Source organism: Lucilia cuprina, chromosome 4, assembly GCF_022045245.1.
Source record: "Lucilia cuprina isolate Lc7/37 chromosome 4, ASM2204524v1, whole genome shotgun sequence".
NCBI classification, from domain to species: Eukaryota; Metazoa; Arthropoda; class Insecta; order Diptera; family Calliphoridae; genus Lucilia; species Lucilia cuprina.
Genome location: NC_060952.1, coordinates 68,310,505 through 68,326,888, shown reverse-complemented (window position 1 = coordinate 68,326,888; position 16,384 = coordinate 68,310,505). Strand labels below are relative to the sequence as shown.

Sequence of the window (16,384 nt, the reverse complement as noted above, 5' to 3'; positions counted from 1 at the left end):
CTGGTATTAAAAAAACAATGTTTCAAAACAAAACAAAAGTATCGTTCAAAAATTTTTGTAAACGCTTTTTTATAAACATTTTTGTTTAATTTATACAACACTTTTAATAAAAAATAAGTTATACACATTTTATCTTGACGAGAAAAAAATTTTTTAGAAAAGATTTAATAGTTTATGAGATAATAAAGAATTTTTAAAAGGTAAATAACCATGGGTTTTATTAAATGTTGTTTATGTGAAGAAGAATTTAATTGCGGCAAAACCTATTTCGACCATATAAATAATTGTTCAATTCACAATCGATGTTGTAGCGTTGTATGTCAGCAGCTGCTACAATAGTCATAACAATGTTGTTGGTATTTTCTATGCAAAAGCTCTATACAACTCATACGACAATTTTTCATATGTTTTTCGAATGTTGTAAGAAATTTTAGTGTTGCCAATTGTTTATTTCAACATATAAACAAAAATTCAAACGATTTTAGCATAAAAAACGATAAAGCGGTAAGACTGAAATCAAAAACAAACAGCTGTTTACAAAAACAAAAAAACTAAAATTTTATTAAAAACAATTTATTTATTAGTTTAAAACCAGGATCGGCAGACATATACTACTACATTTTGCACTTGTATAAGTGAAAGAGCGAAAAAACAAGAAATGAGAAATCATTATACTCTCATCTCCACAAAAATTCATGTATGGAAAACTGATATTTAGAAATAATCTTAATGTAACACAAAACTAATATTTCTTAGTTTGAAAGTAGTAAATATTTTGTGCCCTGTTTTGCACATATTTATTTTAAATATTAAAATATATGTATATAAAAACACAAATTTGAGCTTTTTAACTATATTTGTAATATATACATATTAAAGGTAAAAATTAAACAAAAGTTCATTAAATTTTGGTTTATTATTATAATTTGCAAATTATGTTGAAAGAAAAAACATTTTAAAAAGTTAATAATTCTAAAAACTACTAAATATGTAGTTACTAAAAAAGCAAAACAATAATTAGTATTATCCATCCCTTCATTAATATACTTTCGTTCATTTTCATTGCAAAAGCAAGAAACGAGCGACGACACAACCTTCTTCTATGACAGCTCAAATGAGACTGAATTATGTTTTCTATGCGTGTGAGTAATCTGTGTAAATTTAGTAACGGCCCAAAAACACTGTGTATAGGAGTTGCCGATCGTGGGAATAAAAATGTGGAATAAAGAAAATAAAAGAATTGAAAATTCAAAGAAATTAATTTGGTTTATTTCGCATTTTTAATTAATTTAATATTTTTTGATTTTTTTTATTTGACATTGTTATGTGTATTTGTTTTGTTTTTGTTTTTTTCATTGAGAACATAAACTTATGACTTGCTGCAAAGATCTGTTCACAATCACTGTTACTTAACTTTAGTAGGTACAATATACAACTGGATTGTGAATTGAACAAATATGCATTCCTTTATTCAATGCAAAATTTTTCGGTTCAAAAACTGTTACAACAATTCAACTCCAAATACGTCTTTAAACGCCACATCTTGAAACATTTCGAAAGAATTAATGAAATTTCTGCGCCAATGTATGTTGAAAGTGTTTTTGAAAATACATTTAATAAAGAAAAAGTGTTACATTCTGAAACAGAGTGTAACACCAACATTCAAGATGTGAATATAAATGCATCACGATTAGAATTTTGTTATGAAGAAAGTTTAAAGGAAGTCGGAAATTCTGTTACCAAATTTATAATTAAATTAAATTCATTCAACAACATTTCCCGTTCCGTCATCAACTTCATTCAAACATCAGTAACAGAATTAATTTATAATCCCATCGTTAACTTTATTAAAGAATGTGTTAATAAGAGTTTAATTGATAAAACTATTAATCTCGATGATGTAAAAGATATTTTTCAGATGCAAGATCTAAATTTGTATTACAAAAAACAATGAAAGATAACAATCTCTTAGGGACAATTGATGAATTTGTAATAAACAATAATCGAGATTCTAAAGGATCTGCATCACGATTAGAATTTTGTTATGAAGAAAGTTTAAAGGAAATCGGAAATTCTGCTAACAAATTTATAATTAAATTAAATTCATTCAACAACATTTCCCGTTCCGTCATCAACTGCATTCGAACATCAGTAACAGAATTAATTTATAATCCCATCGTTAACTTTATTAAAGAATGTGTTAATAAGAGTTTAATTGATAAAACTATTAATCTCGATGATGTAAAAGATATTTTTTCAGATGCAAGGTCTAAATTTGTATTAGAAAAAACAAAGAAAGATAACAATCTCTTAGGGACAGTTGATGAATTTGTAATAAACAATAATCGAGATTCTAAAGGAGTTCTAATGCCGCTAAAATTTCAGATTCAAAAGCTTTTTGAGCAAAACAACTATTTGGACGATGTAATAACACATATGAAAGAAGTAGAAAAGAACATAAATTGTGTTAATTTCATTCAAGGAGATTTGTGAAAAAAAAAACAACTGTACCCAAATAAGACATTAATACCCTATTATCTTTATACGGATGATTTTGGAATTAATAACCCACTTGGTTCTAAAGCCACGATCGGCAACTCCTATATACAGTGTTTTTTGGCCGTTACTAAATTTACACAGATTACTCCCACGCATAGCAAACACAATTCAGTCTCATTTGAGCTGTCATAGAAGAAGGTTGTGTCGGTTATTGTTGTGCCTTTTTAGTATCTACACTACATATTTAGTAGTTTTTAGAATTATTAACTTTTTAAAATGTTTTTTCTTTCAACATAATTTGCAAATTATAATAATTAACCAAAATTTAATGAACTTTTGTTTAATTTTTACCTTTAATATGTATATATTTAATTACAAATATAGTTAAAAAGCTCAAATTTGTGTTTTTATATACATATATTTTAATATTTAAAATAAATATGTGCAAAACTAAAAAATATTAGTTTTGTCTTACATTAATATTATTTCTAAATATCAGTTTTCCATACATGCATTTTTGTAGAGATGAGAGTATAATGATTTCTCATTTCTTGTTTTTTCGCTCGTTTACTTATACAAGTGCAAAATGTAGTAGTATATGTCTGCCGATCCTGGTTCTAAAGCAACTAAGTATACAATGTGCAATTTCTACTGTAGTTTCTCATGCGTCCCGAAAAAATTATACAAATTAAATGAGGTTTTTCTGGCATGTTGAACTTTAATAAAAAATAATAATTTTGGTAATTGAAAATACACTTAATTTTTTTCTGTACATAGAGTTTTGAACTATTATTTAGAATATAGTTACTTATTATTTTTTATAGGACAAGTAGGTATTTATTTTTTAATTATGTGACAATAAATGTTCTTTGTTTACGAGAACTGTATACAAATGCACTTACACATATATACATACGTCTGTATGTAGCAGGTATATTCATTCGACAGCATCATAATTATTTAGTATGATGTAGTGTGGAGTTCTTGTATCCTGTTTTGCTTTCTCATGTGTTCGTTTGTTGAAACGCACATGAAACAACAAGGTCATTGCCCTTGAATATCGAAAACTTCGTAATGACTCACTTGTAAAAATTTTGTCAAAACAAAAATAAGACGAAATAAAAATTAAAACTGCTTGACAAAAAAATTAAATAAACTTGGTCAACTATAGATCAAAGAAGGAACATGTGTATCTGACCGGTCTGACCTTAAACAACAAATAACAACAATACTAAAATCAGAAAACAAAGACGAAGAGAAGCAACACAATGAAAAACGAAAACTGAGGTAGGCGGAGGTCGATATGTCTATGACTGATTTGAAGACAAAAACTATGCAGATGAAAATGTCGGCAGTCGGACGGACAATCTGCAGACTTAAAAACATGCGGTATAAATTTCAATCACGCATTCATTATAAATGTGGCAATTCCTGGCTAATCGATTTGTAACCATTTTTCCTTATTTCTATTCTACCGGTAGCAAAGGAAAAAGTATTTTTAGTAAAAAAATAAACCTTTTTTTTGCAATTTAAATGTAGACATTTATATTTTCATCACAGAATGCGAACAAAATTTTACGGTCAAATAAATACATCTATGCCTTTTATTTTGGACATTGGCACAAAACTTACCTGCCAATTGTTTTTTCAACAACAGCGACGACTGAAGTTCCGACATCTTTACTAAAAATTTAATTTTATATTTCTAGGTAAAAGAAAGTCTTTGTTGTAGTTAATTGATTTTTCTTAAAATTATTTCTTGATTTTTTAATTTATGGGTTATGATGAGTATATGGACCCCGGTTCAGTTAATAATTTCCCAAACGCCGCAGAGGATCAAATATATCGTCTAGGTGAATTTCTTTTTTACAGCAAAATTGGCAAACAGAGCCCTGCGCCGACAAATATTAACGGCGGCGGCGACTGTCACTAAATATGTCGGCGGCGTCTTAAAATCGACTGTAAGCCGGCTAAGTTTTCAACTACGTTTAGTTTTTAAATTTTCAACGATTTGAAATAAAAACGGAATCCGAGAGATCAGAAAGTGGGATTTGGAAGCAAATATATTGTTTATAACAGCAAAACAGAGCAAGCTCAAAAGTTGTGTGAGAATATATGCAGGTATGAATAAAAAATTCTTAAAAATTAAAAACAAATCCTTTCTCCAAGTTTTACGAGGTATGAATAAAAAATTCTTAAAAATTAAAAACAAATCCTTTCTCCAAGTTTTACGAGGATCAGCCGATATTTAACTATATCCTCCATATAAAACATCTTGCAGAAAATCAGTTTCTAAAAAATTTTGCATTATGAAAATGATCAATAACGTAAAAACAAAAATAAAATTGTTTATTTACTAGCTATACCCAGTGTGCTCTGCTACCCTAAAAGCATTATAAATAAGAAACTTGACGATTTTAATCATTCTAACTACAACGGTTTTCCTGATATACAATTTCATGTTTCGATTTCAATATCATAGAAAACTCAAAAAGTACCAGTTGGAGAATGAAAAAGTACCAAAAAATATCACTTGGTACCGGTGTTTCGAAAAACACCCCATTATCATATTTAGAGTTTCTTGAATAAAATCAAATTTCCCGTTTTTACCCCTTTTGGTACTTTTTTCCTTCCCATTAACGAAACAAAAAATCTGTTCCAGAAAGTTGCAACATCGTATTGGGAGCCCGTTATTATGTATTCATATGTATAAGACTTATACCATATAGTAGTACATATAGGCGAAACTGAAGGGGTTTTCAAAGAAACATTTTTATTCTCTTCACACAGACGAGCTCTGAGAGAATAAAACAAACTTGTGAGAATTAAACGCACTCACTAAACATAAAATTTTCTTCACAAAATTGCGAGGATATTACCACTTATTAGTTTTTCTCATCACTTAAACTTAATGTTTATTATTTTTTTCAACACTTTTCATTTATTTAAAACCCCGAAATTAATTTATATTTTACAAACGAAAAAAAATATTTTTTATTCTTTGACATTTTATTTTAATTAAAATTGAAAAATGAAAAGCTGTACATTTTAGTATTGAAAATTAAAAAAGTATTTTACATACTTTTTTTAATTCAACAAAAAAATAACAAAAAGACGTGTTTATAATACGTTTTGAGATAATATATCTTTTCAAAACAATAAATAACTAATATTTTCATTCACTGCCATATAAAATTTCATTAATAACACACAAAGAATAACGTCCAAAAAATACATTTTTTATTTAGTAATTTTTGAACAACTGTGTTTATTTTTGTGCTTCTACTAATACATTCTCACCAGTTAGGTCTTTGACAAGGGACTTAGGTCCTTGACAATTAGTTTCGCCTATATACTACTATATGACTTATACTATAAGTTAATAAACCAAAAACAATGTTTCATAAAAAAGTACCAAAAATAAATAAACATTCGTCGTGTTATGAAGGATTCAAAAATATTTTTTTAATGTTCTCTGGTTTAAAAGATACATGGGGTGCAAAAGAAGTACCAAATTACAGTTTTTACCCGTTTATTCCCTAAAGGGGCCGAATTTGAAAAAATTACCGGATAATACCTGTCCGCTTTTTTTTTTTAATGAACGACGATAAGCTTTAAACTGTTTTTGTATTTTTTACAGTTTAGGAGATATGAGGTTACCGAATTTACCATTTTTAACCCCCTATTTCCAAAAATCCCGTCTTAGTGGATCTATTTGGTGGGAGACCAACCTCCTGTCCAAATTTTAGCTCTTTAGCTAAAACCGTTTAGGCTGTGCGATGATGAATCAGTCAGTCAGTAACGTTACGGCTGAACAATTGTTTCTTGTAAATGTTCGGCCACCATAGTGTTTGGAGACAACAAGAGCTTTACTGAAAGGCACACCAGATATCGCGCTCTATTATTATGGGTGTGTGTTAGTGATTCTGCTGAGATCAATGGTATAATAAGTATGTATCCCAAGGTTACCCCCTAAATGCGACAATCAGCTTCCGTCCATTGCCTCTAGATGATAATATACCATGTCACCACAAGCCGACCGACCACCACCCGCCTAGATGAATAGGGAGGTATACAATTTCCACTCTCTTGTGGGCATTTTTCCAGGAGACCATCACGATGACTCCTCTTTCTTGAAAATAAAGACGTTCTTTATAAACAAATAATTAATTAACACCATTACTTACATTTTTTAATCTTCTAGATCTCACAAATATGCCAAATCTAGATTTCAATAAACACTTTTGGGTATTAAACAAAAACAAACATCGCCATTTTCAACATAGTTATTAACAATTTAACTAAATTAAACCCAACACTTCCTGTTTCTTTGCACAATGACTCTCGGTATAGTATTATTATACCATACAATCTTATTATTAATTTCAATTGTTAGTAAACAATTATTTATTTGCACACACACATGCAGAAAACAGTTTGGCGCGAAAAATTCTAGCAGAATTTCTTTTCGCAGTCGGCAGAATTGACATCAACTGCACTTCCCATTTCAAATACACATGTTCGATACCCTAGCCCTTTACGGTATGACATACAAGCAATGTAAAAAGGTGTAGCTCCGGTTGACGTCAACGAAGCTGGTTTGATGTCAACGAAGCTGGTTTGAAGTAGCAGCGACTCGAATTAGGCGCGTAAAAACGCGAAAATATCTGAGGCGAAGCATATACGTCGAACGTTGAGCAAAGTTCTACACCGGCCAAATTTCAATGAGCGGCTTATTATGAGATAAAAGAAAACTTGCTTAAATGAAAACAAATTAATTTTATATTGTAAAATTCCATAAATTTAGCGAGTGTTCTGTAAATTGTACAAAATATTATGACGAAATTTTAAAGCCGTATTAAGCTGAAAAATTTTCGGCGGCGGCGGCTTTAACATTTTGTTCGGCGGCTAGGCTTAGTCGGCGCAAGTCTCTGTTGGCAAATCTTTCTGCAAATATATAACAACGAGTAAATACCAATTACTCGTTACTTGACTGTAGTGAAATGCATGGTTGTATTTTCCAAAAATGTGTTTCTACAGGTTTCGGAAATCAAATTAAATTTAGTTTCTCTATTATTTTGATAAATGCACAGACCGTATTGAATCAAAGAGCTTTTATATTAAAACACATTAATTAGCAAGCATCTGTTTAAACAGATATACAAATTAAAACTTTTTATTTTAAATATTTCTTTCCATTATAAAATAATGTTTAACTATGAACATGTTCTGTAACATTCAAGTCGAGAAAAAACATTGAAATATTAACGCACATAAAGAAAACAACCCGACGAAAAATAAATAAACCTTAACAGCTGTTTTATCAAAATAGACATTTTTTTGGTGTGGTGAGTTATTTTTGTTTACAAATATGTGTTTCTGCACGTGAAAAAGAAGCAAAAACTCGTTTTCATTGTTACGCACATAAAGAAAATAACCCGACGAAAAACAAAACAAACCGTAACAGCTGTTTTATCAAAATAAACATTTTTTTTTGGTGTGGTGAGTTATTTTTGTTTACAAATATGTGTTTCTGCACGTGGAAAAGACGCAAAAACTCGTTTTCATTATTTACATTTTCAATATATGTTTACGCACGTGGAAAAAATTCAAAAAAAAAATTATTTTCATGATTTACATAAAAAAAATATTTTTGATCAATTAAAGTATGTATATAAATGTGGAAAGGAACAAATCTGATAAAATATAAATTTATTATATCGTTACAGAATACCTTTTAATAAAAAACATTCAAAAAATGTTACTATGGTCATATATAGAAAATGATATATAAATGATATCGGACGATCTTGTGCACGATAAAAACCTATATAGAACTTTAAGTTGGAAGTGTAGAAATCGGATGGCATACATTTTTTCCCGGATTTCATCGTTCTAGGGTGTGTACTACAACAACAAATTTTTTTTTACAAAAAATGTTATTATGACCGTATATATAAAATTATATATAACTGCTATCGGACGATCTTGTGCACGATAAGAACCTATATAGAACTTTAAGTTGGAAGTGTAGAAATCGGATGGCATACATTTTTTCCGGTTTTCATCGTTCTTGGGTGTGTACTACAACATCAAACTTTTTTTTACAAAAAATGTTATTATGGCCGTATATATAAAATGATATATAAGTGCTATCGGACGATCTTGTGCACGATAAAAACCTATATAGAACTTTAAGTTGGAAGTGTAGAAATCGGTTAGCATACATGTTATTCCAGATTTCATCGTTCTAGGGTGTGTACTACAACAACAAACTTTTTTTTTTACAATGTACTTAAAATTTTTAGGAAAAATATAAAACATTTAAATGTATACTTTCGCATATATTTTTATTTTTTTATTGCAAATTTGATCTGTAAACATTTAGTAAATAGATTTTTTAATTTGTTTATACTCATATTTGCAAAATATTATGTTTATTTTATATATATATTTCCCATTTTCAATACCAAAATTTACAACTTTGTTTTTTATAGTTTTATTAAAATTCCTCAAAAATTAATTGTCAAAAAAATATATTTCTCGTTTACAAAAAATAAAACTATTTCGGGTCATTTAATGGTGTAAAAATGTGCAAAAAAATTTAAAAATGTGTTGTGCGGGTAAGAAAATGTGTAAGAAGGTAAATTATCTTCATATTTTCGCGAAAAAATTTTGACGTATTGGTAGAGTGATTTGGACTTTTACCAGTGTGTTGAATTCACACAAAACTCGTATGTGTGGAGAGGATTTGTTATTGTTGTAAAACAATGTCATAGTCCAATTTCTTATTATTCTTTGCACATTATAAGACCCTCTTCAGAAAATTATTAAATCTTATCACTGACGAGCCAAAATCTCTCTATCAAATTCAATCCAATATAAAAGTATACTAATAAAAAAATAAAGTATATGCTAATTGTCAAATATTTATTATGAATTTTGACAGCCAGCGTATATCAAAGTCTATCACCCAATTTACACGATGATTTTTTTTTCATGTTTGCCCAGACGTCTGTTTTCATGTTTGTCGCAGATTGGTGGTGAGCGGGGAAGAGGAGAATGGGGGGTAAGAAAACAAACATGATTTGGGATTTTCATGATTGTTTTTGACATTCCTCTTTAAACTGATTCGTACTGTTGATATTATGCTCATATAAAATAAATAATTATGTCTTTTTTTACATGAAAACATTAAAAAAATACTATAGCGTGTAATTAAATTTTTTTAAATCAAATTAAAATGTTTTTATGTTAAAAATTTCATTTTATTTTTACTACGAATAAGTAATTAAAAAGGATTATACAATTAAACATCAAAAAAAGACATGCATAGTTGCATGTAAAAAATCACCGTATAAATGTTCATGATTTTTTTTGAAGATTTTCAAAAGAGAATTGGAAATAACAGACGTCTGAAAAGTCTTCATGTAAATTGCGCCTATATATCAAAAACTATCAACTGTTCTCTCATGTTCTCCTACATTAATTCGGCTTTCTCAAAATTTTTTTCTTGTATTTCTAAGTGTATTTTAAAAACGTCGCGCACAGACATTCCCAGCAGTCCACAGGTTATTACAAATTAAAACGCATCTGATTGTATACTAATATGTCAATAGGAAAATTTTGTGAAGAGCATACAACTAGCATCGGATTCAGATCAGTATAATTCCAATTCTATTATAAAATTAAATGCACATTTATTTCATCTCGTTTTATTATTCCTTTTTTCATTTATTTTACCCTTATCAACTTACAATGTCGGTAGGATTGGACTAATCTGAAAAAGGTGTTAGTAGCATAAAACTAACATTAGACTGAATAAATGTGATGTGGCTTAAGTGGTTAGAGTGTTGATCACGAAACATGAAATATGAGTGTCCCTTGGTTCGATTCCCAGCCGCTGCTGGCCTTCCGACCTTCGCTTACAATGTCCATCGTAAGCTTACATTTACCCATCGTACGGCCTAGGCCATCGTCTCATCTACATTGTCTTTGGTCTCAGTTGGTAGATGTAAGTGGAAAAAATTCCGCTGGGCTGAGCAGCAATTGATTTGATATTGTTCTTCAAGATGAGAGCAAACCAACTGATATTGCTCATAAAAAGAAGAAGAATAGTGATGTGTTTATGTATGTATGTATGTATGTATGTATGTATGTATGTATGTATGTATGTATGTATGTATGTATGTATGTATGTATGTATGTCATCTTTTCATTTTACTCAACAGTGTTTTTGTAATAAGCAAAACATTTAGTAAACGTCAACGAAAATGTTTTGCTGGAAAGTTTTCAGCAAAGCTCTCATGATGAACATGATGTGTACATGAAATCAAAACAAAACAATTGCAAACATTTTGCTTAGTTTATTTTCGTATTCTGGTTAATATGAATAAAGGTGGTATTAGACGACATGTATTTTATAAATGTAATGTGTAAAAATTGTTAAAATTATAAATTTGTTTATTAAAAATTAAAAAATACTTACTTTTTATGTTCTTTATTCATTTTCTGAAATTTATTTATTTTTGAAAAATTGTATTTCAAAAAACAGCTGTTTATGTTTGTCACACGAAAGAAGAGCACGCTTTAATCGAAAAATTTACATATGTATTTTCACATGTGTTTTACATCTTATAGCTTAACGACGAGCGTTGAAATCATTTTCTCAATCGAATCTTATATAGGGAATAGGAATCAATTATGAGCCCATCATTTTAAAATTTAGTAGAGTGATTTTGCTTAATATAAAATTTAATCAAGTTATATGTAGCATTGGTATTTTTATTTTTGTTATGAATGTTAAAGTTATTTTTTGAAGTGGATCTTATATGGGTAGGGCCAGTTATAGACTAATTCTCATGATATTTAGTAGAATGAAAAAGATAGAAGGAAAACTTGTTATGCTGAATTTCATTATTGTCTCATAAAATTTCATAGAAGCATTTTTGTTATTTTATTTTATACTAGATATACCCAGTGTGCTTTACTACCTAAAGCAATATAAATAAGAAACCCACTTGAATAATCTAAGTACCGGTCCACACTGGGAATCTTTTTTGGGAAATTTTGATTTTGCGTGAGACAGAAAAAATATCATTCATGTCTCTCTCGGTACGTAGTTTCTCGTACTCGGAAACTTGTTTTGTTATTCTTCTCATTCGTACAAAAACAAATCAATGCAATAAACACGTATTTTCTGAAACAAAAGTTTCTATATGTAGACATCTCTATGAAGAAAACAAACTTTTTAACAAACTTTTTTCAACTTTATCAAACTTTTTTTCAGAGTTGCATGGAAAGGTACTTTTTTGTGTATACACGTGGATAAGTAAATAAAAAAAATATAAACAAAGAAGAAAATACATAAAAAACGTAAACAAAAAGATAACAAACCATAACAAACTCATTGATATATTTGTGAAATATTTAAATATCACGTACAAGAAGAAAACAAACAGGGGGATTTTTGGCAAACTTTTTATAGAGTTGCACGGAAATGTACTTTTTTGTGTATACACGTGGATAAGTACATAAAAAATATAAACAAAGAAGAAAATACATAAAAAACGTAAGCAAAAAGATAACAAACCATAACAAACTCATTGATATATTTGTGAAATATTTAAATATCCAAATAAAAATTAAAATCCTCTTTGAGCACTAAATCTGAAATGTGTTATTAATAGCGAATCGTAAAACGAATCAATCTAAGTATTAAGTGTTCTTCAAAGTACTTTCTATGAAATGCTGTGATGTAACAAACTTTGAAGATTTTACAAATTTAACAAAGGTGTTTATGCTTAAAAAATTAAAAATGTTCGTTGAGCAGGAAAACTATAATATGTGATCGACAGGGTATTAATAGACAAATCGAACCGTATAAAGATTTTTTTCCTGAGTACTTGCTATTAGCCGGTATACCGTAACAAACTTTGACAAATTTGCAAAATTTAATGAAAAAGTTTTTATACTCAAAAATTTTAAAATATTCGTTGAGCAGCAAAACCAAAATATGTCATCGATAGGGGATCAATAGACAAATCGAACCGTATATAGATTATTTTCCTGAGTACTTGCTATTAGCCGGTATACCGTAACAAACTTTGACAAATTTGCAAATATACCGTATATAGATTTTTTTTCCTGAGTACTTGCCATAAGACGGTATAAGGTAACAAACTTTGACAAATTTTCAAAATTTAATGAAAAAGTTTTTATACTCAAAAATTTTAAAATATTCGTTGAGCAGCAAAACCAAAATATGTCATCGATAGAGGATCAATAGACAAATCGAACCGTATATAGATTTTTTTCCTGAGTACTTGCCATAAGACGGTATAACGTAACAAACTTTGACAAATTGGCAAGTTTACTGAAAAAGTTTTTATACTCAAAAATTTTAAAATATTCGTTGAGCAGCAAAACCAAAATATGTCATCGATAGAGGATCAATAGGCAAATCGAACCATGTATAGATTCTTTTCCTGAGTACTTGCCATAAGACGTAACAAACTTTGACAAAATTGTAAAATTTAAGGAAAAAGTTTTTATACTTAAAAATTTTAAAATATTCGTTGAAAATATGTCATCGATAGAGGATCAATAGGCAAATCGAACCATGTATAGATTTTTTTCCTGAGTACTTGCCATAAGGCGGTATAACGTAACAAACTTTAGAAAATTGGCAAATTGACAAATTTAATGAAAAAGTTTTTATACTAAAAAATTTTTAAATATTCCTTGAGCAGCAAAACCAAAATATGTCATCGATAGGAGATCAATAGACAAATCGAACCGTATATAGATTATTTTCCTGAGTACTTGCTATTAGCCGGTATACCGTAACAAACTTTGACAAATTTGCAAAATTTAATGAAAAAGTTTTTATACTCAAAAATTTTAATATATTCGTTGAGCAGCAAAACCAAAATATGTCATCGATAGGGGATCAATAGACAAATCGAACCGTATATAGATTTTTTTCCTGAGTACTTGCCATAAGACGGTATAACGTAACAAACTTTGACAAATTCTCAAAATTTAATGAAAAAGTTTTTATACTCAAAAATTTTAAAATATGCGTTGAGCAGCAAAACCAAAATATGTCATCGATAGAGGATCAATAGACAAATCGAATCGTATATAGATTTTTTTCCTGAGTACTTGCCATAAGACGGTATAACGTAACAAACTTTGACAAATTGGCAAATTTACTGAAAAAGTTTTTATACTCAAAAATTTTAAAATATTCGTTGAGCAGCAAAACCAAAATACGTCATCGATAGAGGATCAATAGGCAAATCGAACCATGTATAGATTTTTTTCCTGAGTACTTGCCATAAGGCGGTATAACGTAACAAACTTTGGAAAATTGGCAAATTGACAAATTTAATGAAAAAGTTTTTATACTAAAAAATTTTTAAATATTCGTTGAGCAGCAAAACCAAAATATGTCATCGATAGGAGATCAATAGACAAATCGAACCGTATATAGATTATTTTCCTGAGTACTTGCTATTAGCCGGTATACTGTAACAAACTTTGGCAAATTGGCAAATTTAATGAAAAAGTTTTTATACTCAAAAATTTTAAAATATGCGTTGAGCAGCAAAACCAAAATATGTCATCGATAGGAGATCAATAGACAAATCGAACCGTATATAGATTTTTTTCTTGAGTACTTACCATAAGACGGTATAACGTAACAAACTTTGACAAAATTGACAAATTTAATGAAAAAGTTTTTATACTCAAAAATTTTAATATATTCGTTGATCAGCAAAACCAAAATATCGATAGGGGATCAATACACAAATCGAACCGTGTATAGATTTTATCCCCGAGTACTTTCCATTAGCCGGTGTACCGTAACAAACTTAGAAAAATTCGCAAATTTGATGAAAAAGTTGTTATAGTACAAAATTTTAAAATATTCGTTGAGCAGCAAAACTACAACATGTGATCGATAGGGAATCAATAGACACATCGAACCATGTATAGATTTTATCCCTGAGTACTTTCCATTAGCCGGTGTACCGTAACAAACTTTGAATAATTTGCAACCTAAATGAAAAAGTTTTTATACTAAGAAATTTTAAAATATTTGTTGAGCCACAAAACTAAAATATGTCATCGATAAGGGATCAATAGACAAATCGAACCGTATATAGATTACTTTCCTGAGTACTTGCTATTAGCCGGTATACCGTAACAAACTTTGACAAATTTGCAAAATTTAATGAAAAAGTTTTTATACTCAAAAATTTTAAAATATTCGTTGAGCAGCAAACCCAAAATATGCCATCGATAGGGGATCAATAGACAAATCAAACCATATATAGATTATTTTCCTGAGTACTTGCTATTAGCCGGTATACCGTAACAAAACTTTGACAAATTTGCAAAATTTAATGAAAAAGTTTTTATACTCAAAAATTTTTAAATATTCGTTGAGCAGCAAAACCAAAATATGTCATCGATAGGGGATCAATAGACAAATCGAACCGTATATAGATTTTTTTCCTGAGTACTTGCCATAAGACGGTATAACGTAACAAACTTTGGCAAATTGGCAAATTTAATGAAAAAGTTTTTATACTCAAAAATTTTAAAATATTCGTTGAGCAGCAAAACCAAAATATGTCATCGATAGGGGATCAATAGACAAATCAAACCATATATAGATTTTTTTCCTGAGTACTTGCTATTAGCCGGTATACCGTAACAAACATTGGAAAATTGGCAAATTGACAAATTTAATGAAAAAGTTTTTATACTAAAAAATTTTTAAATATTCGTTGAGCAGCAAAACCAAAATATGGCATCGCTAGGGGATCAATAGACAAATCGAACCGTATATAGATTTTTTCCTGCGTAATTGCCATAAGACGGTATAACGTAACAAACTTTGGCAAATTGGCAAATTTAATGAAAAAGTTTTTATACTCAAAAATTTAATGAAAAAGTTTTTATACTCAAAAATTTTTAAATATTCGTTGAGCAGCAAAACCAAAATATGTCATCGATAGAGGATCAATAGACAAATAGAACCGTATATAGATTTTTTTTCCTGAGTACTTGCTATTAGAAAAAATATAAGGAAAAAGTTTTTATCCTCAAAAATTTTTTAAAAATTCGTTGAGCAGCAAAACCAAAATATGTCATCGATAGAGGATCAATAGACAAATCGAACCATATATAGATTTTTTCCTGAGTAATTGCCATAAGACGGTATAACGTAACAAACTTTGACAAATTTGCAAAATTTAATGAAAATGTTTTTATACTCAAAAATTTTTAAATATTCGTTGAGCAGCAAAACCAAAATATGTCATCGATAGGGGATCAATAGACAAATCGAACCGTATATAGATTTTTTTCCTGAGTACTTGCCATAAGACGGTATAACGTAACAAACTTTGACAAATTTTCAAAATTTAATGAAAAAGTTTTTATACTCATAAATTTTAAAATATTCGTTGAGCAGCAAAACCAAAATATGTCATCGATAGGGGATCAATAGACAAATCAAACCATATATAGATTATTTTCCTGAGTACTTGCTATAAGGCGGTATAACGTAACGAACTGTGGAAAATTGGCAAATTGACAAATTTAATGAAAAAGTTTTTATACTAAAAAATTTTTAAATATTCGTTGAGTAGCAAAACCAAAATATGGCATCGATAGGGGATCAATAGACAAATCGAACCATATATAGATTTTTTTCCTGAGTACTTGCCGGTATAACGTAACAAACTTTGGCAAATTGGCAAATTTAATGAAAAAGTTTTTATACTCAAAAATTTTAAAATATTTGTTGAGCAGCAAAACCAAAATATGTCATCGACAGGGAATCAATAGACAAATTGATTCGTATATA

At 29.0% G+C, this 16,384-nt stretch overlaps 1 protein-coding gene across 1 annotated transcript in view; it reads right to left on the bottom strand.

The window, feature by feature from the left end:
- LOC111683002 (ubiquitin-conjugating enzyme E2 G1) overlaps positions 1–4,373 on the bottom strand; it is a 30,823-nt gene extending 26,450 nt beyond the window's left edge. The window contains exon 1 of the mRNA XM_023445024.2: positions 4,132–4,373. Coding sequence (XP_023300792.1) covers positions 4,132–4,177 — 46 coding nt within the window. The 5' untranslated portion in view covers positions 4,178–4,373. The remainder of the gene's footprint in view (positions 1–4,131) is intronic.
- Between the last annotated feature and the right edge of the window lie 12,011 nt (positions 4,374–16,384).